Below are 22,525 nucleotides of genomic sequence, written 5' to 3'. Positions count from 1 at the left end.
GACTGGCTGCATCATCACTTGGTATGGCAGCCACTTGACATTTGACCACAAAGCACAACATAAGGTAGTGCATGCGGCCCAGTACATCACTGGGGCTAAGCTCCCTGCCATCCCTGACCTCTATACCAGGCGGTATCCCTAAAAATTGTCAAAGCCTCCAGCTACCCAAGTCATAGACTGTTCTCTCTGCTACTGCATGGAAAGCGGTATCGATGCACCAAGTCTGGAACCAACAGGACCCTTTAACAGCTTCTATCCCCAAAACGACTAAATAGTTAGCTAAATAGTTCACCAATAGCTACACAGACTATCGGCATTGACCTTTTTTGCACTAACTTTTATGACTCATCATACACTTCTGTTACTGTTTATTATCTCACTTTATTACTAGTTATATGTACATACACTATATATACAAAAGTATGTGGACACCCCTTCAAATTAGTGGATTTAGCTATTTCCACAACAGGATGACATGGAGAAGGGTACGAGTAATGGAGGATTTGAAACTCCCTGTATGGCTCACCAGCATACTCATAGCTACTGATGAGCCTGGTCTTTTAATGGACAGGTAGATATGTAATGTCCTGTAGTTCCACAATACAGACAGCTCTTGGCGCTCAGTCTGCATAAACGTTCAGCAGGAGACAATCTAGCCCTGCCCAGTTGCATCGGCTCCGGAGAAGGCAAGTCGACAGCCCTCTGTGATTCCCGAGGGAACTCGGGTGGCATCGGATTCTCTTTAACCACCTCTGATAATCCACGAAGGAAAATGTCGAACAGAGACTCCGGATTCCAGGCACTCTCAGCGGCCAAAGTGCGAAAATCCACTGTGTAGTCTGCCACACTACTTGACTCTTGACACAGTTGAAGTAGCTTCCGAGCAGCCTGTCTCCTGGAAAACGGAAAATCGAACACCCTTCTAACCTCCACCATGAACTCCTCCAGACTGAGGCAAATGGTGGATTGTTGCTCCCACACCTCCGTAGCCTAGGCTAGTGCCCTCCCGGACATCAGCATTATCAGTTACGCTATCTTTGAGCAATCTGAGGGAAACGAAGAGGGCTGCAGCTCGAAGATGAGGGAGCATTGGGAGAGAAACGCCAGACAGGTTCCTGGATCTCCAACGTAGCGTTCCAGAGGAGGTAAGCGGGGTTCTCTGGAAGCCGGGGTAGGCTAGGGAGAAGCGCCGCAGGTAGCAGGGTTATTGAGAGTCTGGAGGGTTACCGTAGTGACTTGGTGCCTATTAGATAATCTGCAGAATTTCTCCAGCAATGCATTGAAAGTGAGATCCTGGCGTTCCGCCAAGGTCGGGAGTCCTATCATAACGTTTTGAAGTAGCCCCTCGTGCCTTCCAATGCTGGCTGCTTGGGAAGAGACAGCATTGCGAAGCTGGTCTGAGTCTGCTGGGTCAGTCATGGCCAGTTTGTACTATTACACCTCAGGATATGACCCAGATGCAGACACAGGAGGCGGATAGTTTGATTCTCAGAATATTTAATATAATAAAGGGGCAGGCAGAAAGGTCATAACCGGGAAGACTAGAAAACAAAAACTTGAGAACAGGAGAAACGGGAAACACGCTGGTAAGACCTGACAAAACAAGACTGTTCCTCCAAGACATTGGTGCGGCTGGCTTCCGGGTTAAGTGAGCAGTGTGTCAAGAAAAAGTGCAGCTTGGCGATATCGTGTTTCGGAGGACGCATGGCTCTCAACCTTCGCCTCTCCCAAGTCCGTATGGGAGCTCCAGCAATGAGACAAGACTGTACTAACAATTGAATATCACGAAATTGTGGAGAAAAGGGGTAAAAAATACAATAAATAAATAAATAATTAAATAATGGTTTGCCAAAATCGGTGTGGAAGAACTTGACTGGCCTGCACAGAGCCCTGACCTCAACCCCATCAAACACCTTTAGGATGAATTGGAACGTTGACTGTGAACCAGGCCTAATCTTCTGTGGCACAATGGATGTCCCCGCAGCAATGTTTCAACATCTAGTGGAAAGCCTTCCCAGAAGAGTGGAGGCTGTTATAGCAGCAAAGGGGGGACCAACTCCATATTAATGCCCATGATTTTGGAATGAGATGTTTGACAAGCAGGAATCCACATACTTTTGGTCTACCTCAATTACCTCATACCCCTGCACATCGACTCGGTACTGGTACCCCATATATTCACGTTATTGTTAGTCATTGTGTATTTATTATAACTTTTATTATTACGTTTTACTTTTCTACTATTTCTGTAAATTGTTGGGAAGTGCCCGTAAGTAAGCATTTCACTGTCTACACACCAATTTTTTTATTTATTTAGATTTGGGATACAGAGTACTATGTTGCTGGAATGAATGTGCCTAAACGTGCACCTGGAAAAAGGTAGTGAAAGCAAAGTCCAGGGTAACATAACCAAAGATGTGGAATATTGCAGGAAAGAGGGAGGCATTTCATTTATTTGTATTATTGTAACATATACCCTAAGAATCGGGAAACAAGTACAGGGAGTGAATTTACTAAATAACGGAACACGGAACAAAACAAGAAACACAAGTAGCGTACAGACATGAAACACAGGAACAGAGTCAATAATGCCTGGGGAAAGAACCAAAGGGATAGACAGATATTGGGGAGGTAATCAGGAAGGTGATGGAGTCGAGGTGAGTCTGATGAGGCGCAGGTGCGCGTAACGATGGTGGCAGGTGTGCTTAATAATGAGTAAACTTTCGACGTTGAGCGCTGGAGAGCGGGAGCGGGAGTAGACGTGACAGTTATCATTAAATAAAATCACTGAAAAGTCCATTTACAATTAATTTGCTCTCACATAAAAAAATATAGTTTTTCTATCAATACCTTTGAGTCTGTTTTGCTTTCAATTTCATTCAAATGTAATTTTCACATGTGAAAGTGAGATTTTCACACGTGGAGTTTTCTTACATGTGAATCTGCAAATTTCACGTGATTGATTTTCACATGTGATTGATTTTCTGGTCACACTTTATTTGGATAGTCCGGATAGTCCATACTATCAACAAACTATCTGTTGTTAAGCAACTACTTACTAAGGTTACGGTTAGGGTTAGGTTTTGAATAAGGGTTAGGATAAGGGTTAAAGTTAGGGCTAGACAAGGGTTAGGGTTAGTAAGTAGATGGGAAGTTGAAGTGTTACTGATAGTCAGTAGAGCACCTACAGATGGACAATCCAAATAAAGTGTTACCGAGTTTCCTTACATGTGATTGATTTTCACGTGAACTTGCATATCCACATGTGAAAGTGATATTTTCACATGTGGAGTTGTTTTACATGTGAAAAGGCAAATGTAATTTTCACATGTGAAAACACAATTCCACATGTGAAAGTGGGATTTTCACATTTGGAATATTCTTACACGTGAAACGTAAAATGTGGTTTTCACATGTGAATGTTTTTCTGATGTGAAAATGCAATTCCACATGTGAGTTAGATTTTCACGTGAACATTTTTACATGTGAAACTGCTTATCCAAATCTCACGTGAAAGTTTTTAACATATGAAACCAAAAATGTCACATGTGAAACTGCAATTCAAATGTGAGGTGAAAACATGTTATTCTCCTCACATGTGAAAAGGTGGTGTTAATGTTAACATGTGAACTATGGTTTCATATGTGAAAATGCGATTTTTATATGTAAAACTGCAAACCTTTTTTTGTAAAGGAGGATATGCTGTATGAATGATTTACACGTACACCATATTCATTTGAATATCTGATAAACTGCTACTAAAGTGGCATATTAACAGTGATACCTTTCACACCACCCGACCAGTTGATGCGAGTTTCTGAATAACATTAATTTGTCATTATACCAACATCAGCTCTAAATCAAATCAAATTATGTTTGTCACTTGCGTCGTAAACAACAGGTGTAGACATACTTATGGGCCCTTCCCAAAACAAAACGAAAAAACTATTAGAAATAGTAGAAAAATTGAAAAATAATAACACAAATAATAAATAGAAACATTATAGCACAAGGAATAAACACACAATGAGTAACGATAATTTGTCTATACACACTGGGTATCAGCACAGAGTCGATGTGCAGGTGTACGAGGTAATTGAGGTGGATATGTACATATAGGTAGTAATAAAGTTACTAGGCAATGGAACAGATAATAAACAGTAACAGCAGCGTATGTGAGTCAAAAAAGGGTCAATACAGATATTCCGAGTAGCTATTGGTTAACTATTTAACTAACTATTTAGCAGCCTTTCAGCTTGGGGTTAATACTGTTCAGGGTGCTATTGGTTCCAAACTTGGGGCATCGGGACCGCTTGCCATGTGGTAGCAGAGAGAACAGTCTCGGACCGCCTGCCATAGAGCTCGGCCCCAGTGATGTACTGGGCCGTATGCACTACCCTCTGCAGCGCCTTGCCGTTGCCAAGCAGTTCCCATACAGTTGCCATACCAAGCGGTGATGCAGCCAGTCAACATGCTCTCAATGGTACAGCTGTAGAATGTTTTGAAGATCTGAGGGCCCATGCCAAATCTTTTCAGCCTCCTGAGGGGTAAGAGGCGTTGTTGTGCCCTCTTCATGACTGTGTTTATGTGTGTGAACCATGATAGTTCCAGAGTGATGTGGACACCGAGGAATTTGAAGCTGTCAACCTGCTCCACTACAGCCCCGTCGTTGTGGATGGGGGCCTGTTCGGCCCTCCATTTCCTGTAGTTCACAATCTGCTCCTTGGTCTTACTGACGTTGAGGGAGAGGTTGTTGTCCTGGAACCACACTGCCAGGTCTCTGACCTCCTCCCTGTCGGCTGTCTCATCATCATCAGTGATCAGGCCTACCACCGTCGTGTCATCTGCAAACTTAATGACGGTGTTGGAGTCCTGCGCGGCAACGGAGTCGTGGGTGAATAGAGAGTATAGCAGGAGACAAAGCACGCACCCCTGAGGAGCCCCTGTGTTGAGGGTCAGCGTGGCAGATGTGTTGTTGCTTACCCTCACCACCTGGGGGCAGCGCTAATCAGTATTCCAATTTTAGTGTTGTTTGTCTGGTGTGTATCTCAGTGAGTCAGGACCCTTAGGCCTTCCTCAAAAAATACCCCCCCCCCAATCAGATTCTGTTTGGGATATAAAAAAAATACAGAATTTGGGATTCTCTTATGTATTTTTAAATCTGCAGTGTATTTTCTTGCCCTTGTCCTTGTCCTGCCTATCCCTTGCAAAAAAAGGTGTTATGCTATTTAACCCTAATCCCCAACCCTAACCTAGCTTCATGTCCAGACCCCGGCTCAACCCCAACCATTGGCATAACCCTAACCCTCGCTTCATGTCCACACGACGGTTCAACCCTAACCCTAGACATAACCCTAACCCTTACCTTAATCCTAACCCTAGCTTCATGTCCAGACCACGGTTCAACCCTAACCCTAGACATAACCCTAACCCTTACCTTAATCCTAACCCTAGCTTCATGTCCAGACTACGGTTCAACCCTAACCCTAGACATAACCCTAACCCTTACCTTAATCCTAACCCTAGCTTCATGTCCAGACCACGGTTCAACCCTAACCCTAGACATAACCCTAACCCTTACCTTAATCCTAACCCTAGCTTCATGTCCAGACCACGGTTCAACCCTAACCCTAGACATAACCCTAACCCTTACCTTAATCCTAACCCTAGCTTCATGTCCAGACCACGGTTCAACCCTAACCCTAGACATAACCCTAACCCTTACAATTTTTTTATTTTTACTTTTATTTAACTAGACAAGTCAATTAAGAACAAATTCTTATTTACAATGGCGCCCTACAAAAAAGGCCTCCTGCAGGGACGGGGGCTGGGATTAAAAATGGAAAAATATAGGACAAAACACACATCACGACAAGAGAGACACCACAACACTACATAAAGAGAGACCTAAAACAACAACATAGCATGGCAGCAACACGTGACAACACAGCGTGGTAGCAACACAACATGACAACAACATGTTAGCAACACAACATGGCAGTAGCACAACATGGTAGCAGCACAAAACATGGTACAAACATTATAGGGCACAGAAAACAGCACAAAGGGCAAGAAGATAGAGGCAACAATACGTCACACAAAGCAGCCACAACTGTCAGTAAGAGCGTCCATGATTGAGTCTTTGAATGAAGAGATGGAGATAAAACTGTCCAGTGTGAGTGTTTTTTGCAGCTCCATCCAGTCGCTAGCTGCAGCGTACTGAAAAGAGGAGCAACCCATGACTGTGTGTGCTTTGGGTACCTTTAACAGAATGTGACTGGCTGAATGGGTGTTGTATGTGGAGTATGAGGGCTGCATAGGTATCTCAGATAGGGGGGAGTGAGGCTTAAGAGGGTTTTATAAATAAGCATCAACCAGTGGGTCTTGCGACGGGTATATAGAGATAACCAGTTTACAGAGGATTATAGAGTGCAGTGATGTGTCCTATAAGGAACATTGGTGGCAAATCTGATGGCTGAATGGTAAAGAACATCTAGCCGCTCGAGAGCACCCTTACCTGCCGATCTATAAATTACGTCTCCGTAATCTAGCAAGGGTTGGATGGTCATCTGAATCAGGGTTAGTTTGGCAGCTGGGGTGAAAGAGGAGCGATTACAACAGAGGAAACCAAGTCTAGATTTAACCTTAGCCTGCAACTTTGATATGTGCTGAGAGAAGGACAGTGTAGCCATACTAGCCATACTCCCAAGTACTTGTATGAGGTGACTACCTCAAGCTCTAAACCCTCAAAGGTCGTAATCACACTGGTTGGGAGAGGGGCATTCTTCTTACCAAACTACATTACCTTTGTTTTGGAGGTGTTCCGAACAAGGTTAAGGGCAGAGAAAGCTTGTTGGACACTAAGAAAGCTTTGTTGTAGAGTGTTTAAAAACCTCTTTTAAGGATCCGTCCCTTTTTTTTCCAATTTTCACCTAAATGTATGTCATACATATGTCATACTCAAATCTAACTGCCTGTAGCTCAGGACCTGAAGCAAGGATATGCATATTCTTGATACCATTTGAAAGGAAACACTAAATGAATGTAGAATAATATAACACATTAGATCTAAATAAATAAGATCTAAATAAGATAATACAAAGAAAAAACAAGAAAAAAACATGCATTTAAAAACAATTGTACCATCATCTTTGAAATGCAAGAGAAAGGCCATAATGTATTATGCCAAGTTCATAACTGTGCACTCTCCTCAAACAATAGCATGGTATTCTTTCACTGTAATAGCTACTGTAAAATGGACAGTGCAGTTAGATTAACAAGAATTTCAGCTTTCTGCCAATATCAGATATGTCTATGTCCTGAAAAATGTTCTTGTTACTTACAACCTCATGCTAATCACATTAGCCTACGTTAGCTCAACCGTCCCGCGGGGGACCCACCGATCCTGTAGAGGTTTCAGAGTCACTCTCCCCAACAGAGCAGAGAGGGGCGGGGGTACCTGTACCAGACAGGGGGAGACAGGCCAGGGCAGACGGTGAACAGATCGGCAGGTGGAATCCAAGCAGCAGTGCAGCAGGCATCGGGAGTAGGTGTCACACCCACTTGGGAGAAGCTTTTTTCAGGAGGCAGATTCCTTGTAGAAAATCCCAGCTAGCTAGCTAACGTAGCTGTCAAGTCTCTGTCCACCATTTTTTTCCACATGGAAAAGGAGGTCGTTAGTTGGCTATATCTCTTCAGTTTCAGCGAATGGTCCTTTACGATGTCCAAACAAAGTTGTCCTGTGGCTGTTGTATTTTGGAGATTGCGAGGAGGATATCTTCTGATGTGATCAAAGCAACAATATTGTTTCTTATTGAGGTAATTTACAATTGAAGTGTCATTGCTGCATATCAGTTCAAAATAGAGATGAATCCAGGGGGTACTGTATTGTTACAACCTCTGCACCGATGGGGGGGCTTCAAAGACCTCTGCCTTTGGGTGGGAGAGGATGTGAAACTCTCCTGACATTGTTGGGCTCAAGGGCTTTGACACCTCTCACTTACAGCCGGATCTGTGCTGTCCTTAGCTTAGAATTCTGTCCTCATAAAGTAATATATATCATTGTAATTTATTTTTCTTCTTGGCTTTAAAACTAGCTTCAGACTAACATTACTCACTCAGTTCCAGGTTGGATGGTGTTTTCAGGTTTCTTGTGCTTCTTTTAGTGGTTGTTCGTTTGGTAGTAGGAATCCTTCAAGGTATTTTGTCCAAAATCAGGTTGTAGGTTTGGAGGTTTGATTTGGAGTGAAGGTTATGTTGTACCCTTACCCTAGCTTCATGTCCACATCGTTCAACCCTAACCCTAGAAATATATATTTTTTTTATTTAACCAGGCAAGTCAGTTAAGGACAAATTGTAATTTACAATGAAGGCCTACCCCGGCCAAACCCGGATGGCGCTGGGCCAATTGTGCGCTGCCCTATGGGACAGCCGGATGTGATTCAGCCTGGATTCGAACCAGGGACTGTAGTATTGCCTCTTGCACTGAAATGCAGTGCCTTAGACCACTGCACCACTTGGGAGTCCAATAACACTCACCCTTACATAAAAATGAATGACTTGTCAATAAGGGTAACTACAGTGGGGCAAAAAAGTATTTAGTCAGCCACCAATTGTGCAAGTTCTCCCACTTAAAAAGATGAGAGAGGCCTGTAATTTTCATCATAGGTACACGTCAACTATGACAGACAAAATGAGAAGAAAAATATCCAGAAAATCACATTGTAGGATTTTTTATGAAATTATTTGCAAATTATGGTGGAAAATAAGTATTTGGTCACCTACAAACAAGCAAGATTCCTGGCTCTCACAGACCTGTAACTTCTTCTTTAAGAGGCTCCTCTGTCCTCCACTCGTTACCTGTATTAATGGCACCTGTTTGAACTTGTTATCAATATAAAAGACACCTGTCCACAACCTCAAACAGTCACACTCCAAACTCCACTATGGCCAAGACCAAAGAGCTGTCAAAGGACACCAGAAACAAAATTGTAGACCTGCACCAGGCTGGGAAGACTGAATCTGCAATAGGTAAGCAGCTTGGTTTGAAGAAATCAACTGTGGGAGCAATTATTAGGAAATGGAAGACATACGAGACCACTGATAATCTCCCTCGATCTGGGGCTCCACGCAAGATCTCACCCCGTGGGGTCAAAATGATCACAAGAACGGTGAGCAAAAATCCCAGAACCACACGGGGGGACCTAGTGAATGACCTGCAGAGAGCTGGGACCAAAGTAACAAAGCCTACCATCAGTAACACACTACGCCGCCAGGGACTCAAATCCTGCAGTGCCAGACGTGTCCCCCTGCTTAAGCCAGTACATGTCCAGGCCCGTCTGAAGTTTGCTAGAGAGCATTTGGATGATCCAGAAGAGGATTGGGAGAATGACATATGGTCAGATGAAACCAAAATAGGACTTTTTGGTAAAAACTCAACTCGTCGTGTTTGGAGGACAAAGAATGCTGAGTTGCATCCAAAGAACACCATACCTACTGTGAAGCATGGGGGTGGAAACATCATGCTTTGGGGTTGTTTTTCTGCAAAGGGACCAGGATGACTTATCCGTGTGAAGGAAAGAATGAATGGGGCCATGTATCGGGAGATTTTGAGTGAAAACCACCTTCCATCAGCAAGGGCATTGAAGATGAAACGTGGCTGGGTCTTTCAGCATGACAATGATCCCAAACACACCGCCCGGGCAACGAAGGAGTGGCTTCGTAAGAAGCATTTCAAAGTCCTGGAGTGGCCTAGCCAGTCTCCAGATCTCAACCCCATAGAAAATCTTTGGAGGGAGTTGAAAGTCCGTGTTGCCCAGCGACAGCCCCAAAACATCACTGCTCTAGAGGAGATCTGCATGGAGGAATGGGCCAAAATACCAGCAACAGTGTGTGAAAACCTTGTGAAGACTTACAGAAAACGTTTGACCTGTGTCATTGCCAACAAAGGGTATATAACAAAGTACTGAGAAACTTTTGTTATTGACCAAATACTTATTTTCCACCATAATTTGCAAATAAATTCATAAAAAATCCTACAATGTGATTTTTCTGGAGAAAAAAAATTATCCTTTTGTCTGTCATAGTTGAAGTGTACCTATGATGAACATTACAGGCCTCTCATCTTTTTAAGTGGGAGAACTTGCACAATTTGTGGCTGACTAAATACTTTTTTGCCCCACTGTATATGTCCAGTACACCTACAGTATTTCTGCAGGATGATCCCTTACTGAGTTGTTACCCTTCATTCTTACTTATTTCAAATGCTCGACAGGGATATTCAATTCATTATCATGACTTAAACCTCATTAGAATTCCTAATTGGGTCCAAGGGGGAGAGTTGGTATGATAAATAAGCAAGGTAATTAATACTGTGAGTATCAGGCTCTATTGCAGATTTCAGCTTCTTATGCCTCTAATACCTTCTTGGTTTGCCACAAATCACTTTGCATATTTAAACCACAGATCCAATTACAGCAGGTTCAGAGTTGGTGATAAGCATGCAGCATGCCGAGGTAGAGTGGTGTGGTATGATAGAAATGACTGCTCTGTTGCAATAATGAGAACCCTATCATAGGATGAGTGATGGAGTTAGGCTGGAGAGCATCAATTGGGGCAGAGAATGAGTAGTGTGTTGTTCTCACATGGGACATGTGATAAGAAAACACCTACACTATGTTAATAGAGATGATGACTGGTGTACTGTCCCCTCACAGTAACCAAGTGGTATACTAATAGCAAGCATAAAGAGTGCAATTATTGTACTTTCATACAATAGGCTGCATACGTCACCAACACCCACATATCTAGTCTATTATCAATGCACAATAAAGATGATTGAAAGTGATCATTACCTAAGACATCTCTGCACAACACCAGCATATTGGATTAGTAATTAACCATTTCCTTCAACTCCCATTACCAGCCCTGTCACCCTGCGAAACTTAGGTAAATCATTACTACCCAACCCAGGAGAGCACATGTCTTATTGAATGACAGGTAATTTAAGCATTCTACTATGCTGTACATTATTTACACAGAGCAAATGTTGCAGCAGAGTGCATTTGCAGGGCAGCCAGACACACTTGTACCCTGCACCAGACTACTGCAGCGTCCGTCCAGCACTGAGAGGAGAGGACCTACACTCAAACAAAAAAAGTGATATCTAGAACCTAAAATGGTTCTTCGACTGTGCCCCTTTGAATAACTCTTTTGGGTTCAATGTAGAACCCTTTCCATAGAAGGTTCTACATGGAACCCAAAAGGATTTCCCTGCAACCAAAAAGGGGGACAGCCGAAGAACCCTTTTGGAACCTTTTTTTCTAAGATTGTAGCTACAGATACAAGCTCAGCAGCTTTCCACTGACAACTCTTTGAATAGTGCCCACCTTTCATCTTCCCTCTTTTTTTAATTTCTTTTTTTTTAATGCAGACTGGAAGTGTTTCATCTGGGAAGGCTATATACTGATATTAAATACCTGGAAACGTAGAAGGCAGCGAGAGCTAGGGAAAGATGGATAGATAGGCAGACAAAGCATTGACATTACATTTTTGGAAAAGAATAAAGAAGAATAGAGACTCATGTTCAATGTTTCTTGTCCTATTTTTACCAAATGGAACGTTTTTGTTTCATTGCATGATTGCTGCTGTAGTTTGCTGTCACGCCCAACAACACATACAGTATATCCATAGCAAATCACCATGGGCATTTTGTCACATAAGGATCCTCCTCCTCAAGACTGAGAATATGATTTTATGCCCTTGATCAATACCAGTTTTACAGCAGCCTTTGCGTCCCTGTGTGACAGCTGTGGAGACAGGTTTTGAGGCTCAGATGCAAATAGAAAAACCCATTCCCTTTCTCTCTCGGATTCCTCCCTTTCTCTCTCTCATTCCTCCCTTTCTCTCTCTGGTTCCTCTCCTACCGTTCCCTCTCGGATTCCTCTCTCTGGTTCCCCTCCTCCCTTCCTCTCTCTGGTTCCCCTCCTCCCTTCCACTCTCTGGTTCCTCTCCTCCCTTTCTCTCTCTGGTTCCTCCCTTTCTCTCTCTGGTTCCTCTCCTACCGTTCCCTCTCGGATCCCTCTCTCTGGTTCCCCTCATCCCTTTCTCTCTCTGGTTCCTCTCCTCCCTTCCTCTCTCTGGTTCCCCTCCTCCCTTCCACTCTCTGGTTCCTCTCCTCCCTTTCTCTCTCTGGTTCCTCCCTTTCTCTCTCTGGTTCCTCCCTTTCTCTCTCTGGTTCCTCCCTTTCTCTCTCTGGTTCCTCCCTTTCTCTCTCTGGTTCCTCTCCTACCGTTCCCTCTCGGATCCCTCTCTCTGGTTCTCCTCATCCCTTTCTCTCTCTGGTTCCTCTCCTCCCTTCCTCTCTCTGGTTCCTCTGTTCCATGCTGTTTTCATGCATCTTTAACACAGGAGGGTAAAAGATATGGTCAGGTGCAACGGGCCTCTGAGAATGGACAATACTTTATTGAAATGCAAAATAACTACTAAGAGGACGGAGATGCTACTGCTGTTAAGTGACAGTGCTGCCAGTCATATATTTCATAAATGTCCTTGCTTATATTAATTTTCTCATGGGCCGTACTTTTTCTGAGTAGCAATTTATATTTTTCTTCAGCCATGTGTAAATTGTGCATGCTGTGAAAAAGTACTTTGCTAAATCCAATTCAGAGGGGGAGAGTAATTCTTTCTGGTCTGGGAGGGTAAAAGTAAACACACACACCCTTACACACCACACACACACAAGAAGGGACTGTCGAATCCCGATTTAGCCTTCTTGATCAGTGCGTTATTAGGACTTCTTAGCGCTTTTCAAATCCATGTTATTTGCTCTAAGAGAGAAAAGAAAACATTGATCTTACATTGTTCATAACATTCAGCTATTCCGTTTTAGTTTTCTCTCCCATGACTCACACGATTCATCTAGATGTCATTTATGATTGGCATCATATCATGTTATCATCCGTTTTTCTTTTTTGCAGAAACAAATTTGTCATGATTGGCACACAATTTATCATGCAATAGTTCTCTCCATGTTCTTCCCAAGCATTTGAGACCAGAATAACAACAGCCCTGCAAGGACTTTACTGGGTTGAAAAACCTAGTCTTTCAATTTGACACCATGCAGGCTTGTGTTTTGTGACTCTCACTGTCTTCCATCTGCATTAATTTGACATTCTCTAATCTGGTTGTCTCATTTCCTGCCAGTGACAGGGCTGTGGTAGCCTGCTGGCATGGACACAGAGAATGAACTGTGAGCGCGGCCTATTACAGGTCACCTTGAGCGAATCTTCTATTTAATGGTGAGAGGCTGGCTACTTCCATTCCAAACATGGGCTGTGGTTTGCCAGAACTCGTGGAGATGTGTGTGTATATGGGAAAGAACCATTCACAACGTAGTACGTGTGCGTCCACAGAACCTCGGAAAAGAGCCATGTTACCTGCTAAATTGAGCGTCTAAGGCTTTCCAAGTGGATGGCAGTGTGAAACACAGCAGAGAGAGCACAGTACATTCAATTGGAGGTTCATATTTTGTTTTAGACTAGCGTGCACACACACACACACACACACACACACACACACACACACACACACACACACACACACACACACACACACACACACACACACACACACTGCTGGAGAGGGAAAGATTGTACCCACTACCCATTGAGATAGAATACATGCGGTCAGATCCTCTGGAGACTACTTTACACGTGTTTATTACAGTAGACAACAAGTCTTGGCATGCTTACGGCATATAGTGACATTTCTAGTGAGATGTAGCGAACATTTGCATCTGAGCAATAGCAGCTTCATCACTGGTGAATAGCCATTTATTGGTCCCATATGGCCCCTGTTCACATCCATTAGGCACAGAGAATCTTAGATCCACGCAATTGTAGAATGTCAATGTTGTGTGTAATTGTCATGCATGGGTTGACACTACAGTATGAACCTCTATAGCAGGGGTAATAAGTCCTAATTCCTCATTTCTACTGGCTTTCATTTCGCTTTCCAGACCCCTCAAACTGATTTACTCCTCTGTTACTCCTCAGAAACTGATTTACTCCTCTGTTACTCCTCAGAAACTGATTTACTCCTCTGTTACTCCTCAGAAACTGATTTACTCCTCTGTTACTCCTCAGAAACTGATTTATTGTGGCCACCAGGTGTTGTGACCTGTCCAAATCATGGGTTCCTAAAACATTAAGAGCCCACACAAATGTCTTTCTCTGCAGCCCCCACAAACCAGGCCACCCAAGCCCCTTTTCAAAAGGTCGATGTCTCTAGCTAAATAAATGTGGCCCAGACCTATTGGGTTGCAGGTTGTATGGCACCTGTGTTCTGACAAACCCAATGTTTAGATTACTGTACAGACAGGAAGAGGGCACTGGCAGAAACATGGCATGGTATGGCAACTAAAATAGTGCGTTACTAGCAGAAGCCCTCCTGTTCCTGCCTGCATTACCCCTCTACCCCCTGGAACGACTGTCTCAGCAGGATTCCTGTTCTCTGCCAGTCAACACAATAGTGGGAGAAACAATAAGGAAAGAGATCAGGAACTGGCTCATGACCTGCTTAACATAATGTGCTTTTCAGGGAGAGATGGGATATTTTGTGCTTTCAGAAAGCACACCATCCCACCCAACCTTTATACAATATCACAGCTTCCATGAGACACATAACTACACAAACACACACACACAAGTTCTGAAGCCATTTGTCATTAGGGCAGCTGACTTTGTTCTCAGTGATTGATAATGGAAGAGGGAATGGAAATACAGAAAACAATTATATCCTGGCATGGCTCCAGCAGCCGTCACCTGATGAGGCACTATTCATCTCCAGCCATGTTATTCTCCATCTCACCCTGATATATTCCTGACGCAGAGATGTGGTCTCTGAGCATGCAGCGTGTGTGCGTAGAGATGGAGTCTCGGAGCATTAAGAGTGTGGCAGTCACAAACTGAGCCACACCGACTGAGCTTAAAGAACGCTCATCAGTTTCACATTACTTTTGTTTAAAGCCACCGAATACACCTACCAGCTGGAAATAACCAAGCCTATTTGCATTTTTATTTGATTTTAATATATTCTTCAGAGGTGACGATTTCCAAATATAGAGTATATCCAGACTCAAACTTCTCCTGTTCTCGTTGCTGCTCCTCTCAACAAGCAACGTAAGCAACGAACAAAGTGGATTCTGTTGAGTAGTGTGGTTTTTAATAGATCAAAGGATTCATCTGGGTCTTGTCTTATGCAATTAAGAAGATGCATTAAAGAGAACTAACCCCTGTGGGCTGTTGTTGTTTTAGCTGATGGCCTACTGCTTCCACTGCTAAATAAAATCTGGATTATCATTGTGCAAGCATGCCCCGTTGTCATACAGGTTCAGAGATAAAGTTTGTCTCCCCTCAACTCCTGCCAAAGGCCTCGAGTCATGAAAATCCCACTGAAACCACACGGTATTATTGAGAAATCTGGTCAGACAGAGAGATTTGGAAAGCTAAGGTCTTTAATTTATTTCCTCCCATTCAATTAAACTTAGTCAATTACCATTGTTTAATTATTCTATTACAATTATTTCTGCCAATTAAACCTCTAGGCTGTCTCCAACGGAGCTTCCAATCTCTATTGCTGTTATTTGCAGTCACTTCTCAGTCAAGCTAGGCTCAAACAACACTTCAGATAGCTGACAGGGTGATGTACAATGCACACTCTGAAAAACACAATGTTATGTATAAAGGCAGTGTGTGGGTGAAGTATATAAAAAATCCTAATTAAACCCTAACGTATAATGGTAACGTTTGGCAGTCTCTACAATTCTTTGCATGTTGTATTGAAAATGTTTAAACTAAATCCTCTTGCTATTGAGATGAGGTGGTGGAATGAGTGAGTCAGTCATTAGTAGAGGAGAATGGGCTGTGTGGTGTCCTTTCAATCAGGGGTCAGGAGGTCATCCAGGGTTCAGGAGAGGTCGTGTTAGATCATCTCTCCAGGCTTTAACATGATCACTGAATTATAGCATGAAGCTGACACCGACTCCTCTCCAACCTGAATTGAAACTCTTTTAAATGTCTATCTGGGTTTTGACTCCAAATATGGGTCTCACTTGAAATCGTACATCTTAGAAGACAAATCTACATTTCTATCTAGTTGGGAAAAAGTCATTTGACTGTATTTGACTAATCTTTGGATACTGCACAGGGTAAGGTGATAGCATTATTATTCAACCCAGTCTCATAGGTTATATGTTCCATAGTATTACTTTCATCAGCAGGTGATATCCACTGCTGCTCTGCAATTACATTCTCTAGTCGTAACACATTTTGAAAACGTAATGGCATATACGTTTCTCTCGAAAAACTCCACCAAATGGGAAACATTTCATATTTACCTCCTGATTCACATATAAACTTTCCTTGTCTTTGGTCGGCAGACAGGCCTAATTATTGGATTGGTCATACTTGTGTTGTTAGTGTTAGTTGTAGGGGCAGACCGCTGAGGACAGCAGGTGGGGCATCCTGATAGGGAGATGTTCCGTAGGCAGAATAAGACAGCCAGCCTGATGAGGGGGGTGGCGGGGGACGGTGTCCTGTAGGCAAAGTGAACCAACCTCCTGATAATTACATGAAGGGACATTATTCAGACTGAGACGGAGGGAGGGCCCCTGGAGGCCTTCTCATCCTGATAATGTCTTTATCTAGTCTCTCACACAAGCTAGGGACCTCTGGGGCCTCACTCAATCAAAGCACAAAACGCACGACAGACATTGCCCTTGTTTATGGTAAACATATTAATAGCTGTCACATGTAATACACTTGTGATATCTTGCATAAAGAGATACCATCTACAGTATGTTGATATTGAGATAAAGCCTAGAACATACACAGGAATTTAACATGCCAACAAAGGGCCTACCAACATACAGTAGCTACATAAATCTAACTTTGCCATTGACTAACCTAAGAAGTTATTTTGAACAGTTTTTACTTGTTTGCTGTTGTTTATCTTTCCTAGAAGGAGGAACATGTGAAGTGATTGCGGCTCACAGATGTTGTAATAAGAACAAGATTGAGGAGCGGTCCCAGACAGTCAAGTGTTCCTGTCTACCAGGGAAGGTGGCAGGGACCACCAGGAACAGACCCTCCTGTGTCGACGGTGAGTAGACGAAGACTAGCATCCCAACCCCCATTGGCAATGCAGGTGCAAGGGAAGGGTGTGCCCTATCACTGATTGGACTCGCACACACCGATGCTGCTTATAGAACCAGTTCTTGAATATTTTTTTTATCAGGGTTGCATAAAAGTAGTACAATATATAACTTGGATTGTATATGATGCTTCAGCCTTTCCCAATAGATCTGGGATAGCATTTCACACAGCAGGTGGCCAGTAGAGACAGAGATGCACCATCCCTTTCTTTTGATTAGCTCACTGCAGAAGTATTAACCTGAGAGAATGTATAGAATGTTTTATAGAACATACGCTTTCATCAATGGCATACAGTACATTCCCTAGAGAAAGTTGCAATGGTTCTTTGTGTATTATGCATCTTGTTTTGATTCGTGCCAGGTCTAAGACAGAGCAGCCTAAGGAGTTGTTGTTTAATAGATGCACTATAAACTTTGTTCGATCAGACTCCTGGCAACAAACCACGGTGACCCTCTTCACCGTAAGGAACAGGTCCAAGTGGAAAACCACTTAGACTAGGACAGCCAAGAACACTCAGACAAAACTTTTACTGAAGTTGTGGCCATACTCAACTACCTAATTTTGTACTGTGGAAATCTACTGTTGCTTTATGAATTGTATGTATTGGCTTTTTGACAGATGAGACACAATTTTAGCATCTCTAGTAAAGATCCAACAGAAGACAGTAGTAGCCTATATTACTGTCTATATACTGTATTTCTTCCTATGCTGTGGGGTAGAGAGAAAATGCTAAAATTGTATACTCATTTTGCCATGTGGTGAAGCTACATTTTTTGCAGTTTTAAAGCTAATCTCCTGCAATTCTCCACATTTTGCAATGACTTATGCCATGTTAATGATCTCTGAGTGAAAGTGACTAACAAAATAGTACCCAGTTGGTATTTGTCCGTAATTACTATAGTTAAGTGATAAAGCCCGAGAAGCCGGTTTTGGAGGATATATTGGCATGAGTGTTGTTTTGTGTCGGGCTGGCAAACGGTGCCAATATATTCTCCAAACACCAGCTTCAAGGGCATTATCACTTTTATACAACAGGTTACCAACATATTCAAATAATGATTGACATATTTTCATTAAAAAGGTTATTTGGATACTATTTCATCCTTCCATGAGATATAGTCCCGACACAAATCTAAGGTTTCTACCCAGGTTCTTCACACTCAACAGTTTCCCATGTGTATCAAGAATGGTCCACCACCTAAGGGACATCCAGCCAATTTGACACAACTGTGGAAACGCTTTAGACACCTTGTAGACTCCATGCCCCAACATATTGAGTCTGTTCTGAGAGCAAAAGGGGGGGGGACAACAACTCAATATTAGGAAGGTGTCCTAAATGTTTTGACCACTGTTTTACATTTTTTGGGGTCACTTATGTCGCTTATGCCTGGGGCCGGCCCTGACAACAAGCATCACTTCTCACCTGCTTGTATGCTTCTTTAGATTCTAACCATTAGGAAATGTTTCCACAATTACTGAGCAGAGTACACAGACAGAGTGAGGGAATTTGAGTTCTCTTTTGTCTGTCAGGACTGACAGGGTATTTTTCTCTGTCAGACGTCCAAGATGTGTTGGACATTTACCCTGTATTTAAGGCAATTTTCTCTTTCCAGAGCAAGAATATGTCCTGCATTAGTTACAGCTATGCCCCCTCTTTCAATTAACATGTCTAGACGTCTAGCTTTCTCTTTGATTTGAAATATATGTAAGAAATGCTTTACAGTGCCTTGCAAAAGTATTCATCCCCCTTGGCGTTTTTCATATTTTGTTGCATTACAACCTGTAATTTAAATAGATTTTTATTTGGATTTCATGTAATGGACATACCCAAAATAGTCCAAATTGGTGAAGTGAAATAATAATTTAAAAAAAGTGAAACGGAAAAGTGGTGCGTGCATATGTATTCACCCCCTTTGCTAGGCCCTAAATAAGATCTGGTGCAACCAATTACCTTCTAAAGTCACATAATTAGTTAAATAAAGTCCACCTGTGTGCAATCTAAGTGTCACATGATCTGACACATGATCTCAGTATATATACACCTGTTCTGAAAGGCCCCAGAGTCTGCAACACAACTAAGCCAGGGGCACCACCAAGCAAACTGCGCCATGAAGACCAAGGATCTCGCCAAACAGGTCAGGGACAAAGTTGTGGAGAAGTACAGATCAGATTTGGGTTATAAGAAAATATCAGAAACTTTGAACATCCCACAGAGCACCATTAAATCCATTATTAAAAAATGGAAAGAATATGGCACCACAACAAATCTGCCAAGAGAGGGCCACCCACCAAAACTCACAGACCAGGCAAGAAGGGCATTAATCAGAGAGGCAACAGAGACCAAAGATAACCCTGAAGGAGCTGCAAAGCTCCACAGCATAGATTGGAGTAATCGTCCATAGGACCACTTTAAGCCGTTCACTCCACAGAGCTGGGCTTTACGGAAGAGTGGACAGAAAAAAGCCAATGCTTAAAGAAAAAAATAAGCAAACACATTTGGTATTCACCAAAAGGCATGTACTCTAGGCAGATGAGACAAAAATTTAGCTTTTTGGCCATCAAGGAAAACGTTATGTCTGGCGAAAACCCAACACCTGTCATCACCCCGAGAACACCATCCCCACAGTGAAACATGGTGGTGGCAGCATCATGCTGTGGAGATGTTTTTCATCGGCAGGGACTGGGAAACTGGTCAGAATTGAAAGAATGATGGATGGCGCTAAATACAGGGAACTTCTTGAGGGAAACCTGTTTCAGTCTTCCAGAGATTTGAGACTGGGATGGAGGTTCACCTTCCAGCAGGACAATGACCCTAAGCATACTGCTAAAGCAACACTTGAGTGGTTTAAGGAGAAACATTTAAATGTCTTGTAATGGCCTAGTCAAAGCCCAGACCTCAATCCAATTGAGAATCTGTGGTATGACTTAAAGATTGCTGTACATCAGCGGAACCCATCCAACTTGAAGGAGCTGGAGCAGTTTTGCCTTGAAGAATGGGCAAAAATCCCAGTGACTAGATGTGCCAAGCTTATAGAGACATACCCCAAGAGACTTGCAGCTGTAATTGCTGCAAGAGGTGGCTCTACAAAGTATTGACTTTGGAGGGGTGAATAGTTATGCACGCTTTTTTTTTCATTTTTTTTGTCTTATTTTTTTCTTTACAAGAAAAAATATTTTGCATCTTCAAAGTGGTAGGCATGTTGTATAAGTCAAATGATACAAACCCCCCAAAAATCCCTTTTAATTCCAGGTTGTAAGGCAATAAAATAGGAAAAATGCCAAAGGGGGTGAATGCTTTCGCAAGCCACTGTAAATACACCTAAGGTTGCTTCAGTGCTAGTCACCAATCCATCTTCAAGTGGTATACTGCTATCTCATATTGCCTCCGTTTCCACTGGGTAAGACATACTCAGGTCACCTTATGGTTTTGTTGCCTGCAGCATCCATAGTGATTGGTAAGTGGTGGTGCGAGATGGAGCCCTGCCTGGAGGATGAAGAATGCAAGACGCTGCCTGACAACTCAGGCTGGATGTGTTACGCTGGGAACAAGATCAAAACCACCCGGGTAAGATTAACCTCTCATTACAATTTGAATCAGAGTTATATTGGAGGAGGGATAGGTACAGTCATGGGAGATTTGCACCAACAGACCAATAGAGTTTTATATTGACAGACAAAGGCACAAGGTATTGACTCAAGAATATGAGAACTGTCTCTTTTCTTTTTTAGAACACCCAACAACCTGCAAGCAAAGGATACCTCTAACTCTAGATGTTCCATCTTCCATGGAGCTGTTAATGTATACCATCTTACCATAAACCATCTAATAATCAAGACTATTTTAGCTGCACCTCAATATACTGTATCGCAATATCTGAGTGCTCTCCCTTTTGTTTGTTTCAGATCAATCCAAGGACCCAGACATTCAGCTTACCTTACAGTTATACGTGTGAACTTCCCTGTATAGAAAGGTGTGAATTCTCAAAGAAACTGCTGCTCAAGGGCACTGAGGAATGATGCAGCTGAAGCATAGCAATGGGAAACCCAGTGATTTCACAATGTTGTAATTTGATGGAACACTGCATTTGGATGTACAGCACATCTGAACTGCGTCTGATATTCGTCTGAGAATCTACTGCCGCCACTGTCCCAGCTCTTCGTTCTCTGGTATCAGCAGACTCAGACAGACTCGGCGAAAGAGAGAGACATTTCTGGGTTACTTTGAGGAAGTACTTGCCGTGGGGACTCAGGATTCTGTATTATACCATGTTTCAGTCTCTTCATGTGAACAAGAACATTGTCTACAGTATGATGGTGGTGAGATGTAAATGATTCCAAACCCTGATCTGTTCTGTTCTTGTCCATGTGTTCCAGATTCCAGACCACAGCCAAAGGTCTAGTGTTTCTTAAACATACAATAACCTATAGGTGTAGATCATGTGAGGATGAAAATGTACATTGGGATCATTTGGCCAATAACAAGACATGTTTCTTTTATCAAAACTGTTTTTGTACTTGAATTCCTTAGGTCATCTCTGTTGCTTTCTTTTATAGTTCAGTTATCCATCAAACGGTTGAGTGTTCACCAAAAAACACAGTAGGCCGACGTTTTTTTGTTGTTGTACTTCTTTAGATGCCTTGTGTGTCAAATTCTTCAACAACATTCAAGGTCTACCATTGCTTTGTGCATAAATATTAAATTAAACTATGGTGTGTTGTGTAATTAAATATCTATTTTGCATTGGCTGCTTGAAGTATCAACAAAATCAGCTTATCGTAAGTGATGAAAGCTGGATAATAATTGCCTCCACAGATGTCAGAAATCCCAACGATCACAATCAACTAGCCTGCTAACTGGGTTAAGTAAGTAGAGGAAATCACATGACCAGAATACCAATGTTTAATTTGTACATTCAGAGGTGAAAGTATATTTATTTTCTTACCGCCCAAGTAGTAGTGAAATAAATGACAGTCCCTATACTTTCAATGCATTTTTCTGCAAAAGGTGGGTAAACTGTCCAGTCCTCTAAAAATGTGGGTAAACTGCATTGTTTACCCTCCACTACACCACTGTGGTAATGTTAAATAATGTTTTAATAGCCTATAGTTTTATTGGCATTTTGTGTTAATTATTGTGATAGACTCACATTTTACCGGTATAGCGTACCCCCATTATTTATTTTGCCGGGGCGCCATAATGGACCGTACCGGCCTACGTTCACCCGTGTACATGCATCTTTTGTATTGGGTAGCCTACTAGACCAGTTGAATCCATAAAACAGTAGCTACAGAGCTGCAGCACTCTGGGAATT

The 22,525-nt window shown here is 42.5% G+C and overlaps 1 protein-coding gene across 2 annotated transcripts in view; it reads left to right on the top strand.

Annotated features, from left to right (window-relative positions):
- The window catches only part of LOC106572407 (chemokine-like protein TAFA-1), a 45,300-nt gene extending 23,346 nt beyond the window's left edge, over nt 1-21,954 (top strand). For both annotated transcript variants that reach the window (XM_014146546.2, XM_014146545.2), the window contains exons 3-6: nt 17,020-17,160; nt 20,654-20,778; nt 20,943-21,012; nt 21,117-21,954. In XM_014146546.2, coding sequence (XP_014002021.1) covers nt 17,020-17,160; nt 20,654-20,778; nt 20,943-20,978 — 302 coding nt within the window. In that variant the 3' untranslated portion in view covers nt 20,979-21,012; nt 21,117-21,954. The remainder of the gene's footprint in view (nt 1-17,019; nt 17,161-20,653; nt 20,779-20,942; nt 21,013-21,116) is intronic.
- Nucleotides 21,955-22,525: the final 571 nt, after the last annotated feature.

The sequence above is a fragment of the Salmo salar genome, chromosome ssa15 (assembly GCF_905237065.1).
Source record: "Salmo salar chromosome ssa15, Ssal_v3.1, whole genome shotgun sequence".
Taxonomy (NCBI): Eukaryota; Metazoa; Chordata; class Actinopteri; order Salmoniformes; family Salmonidae; genus Salmo; species Salmo salar.
This window is presented reverse-complemented; position numbering and strand designations above follow the sequence as displayed.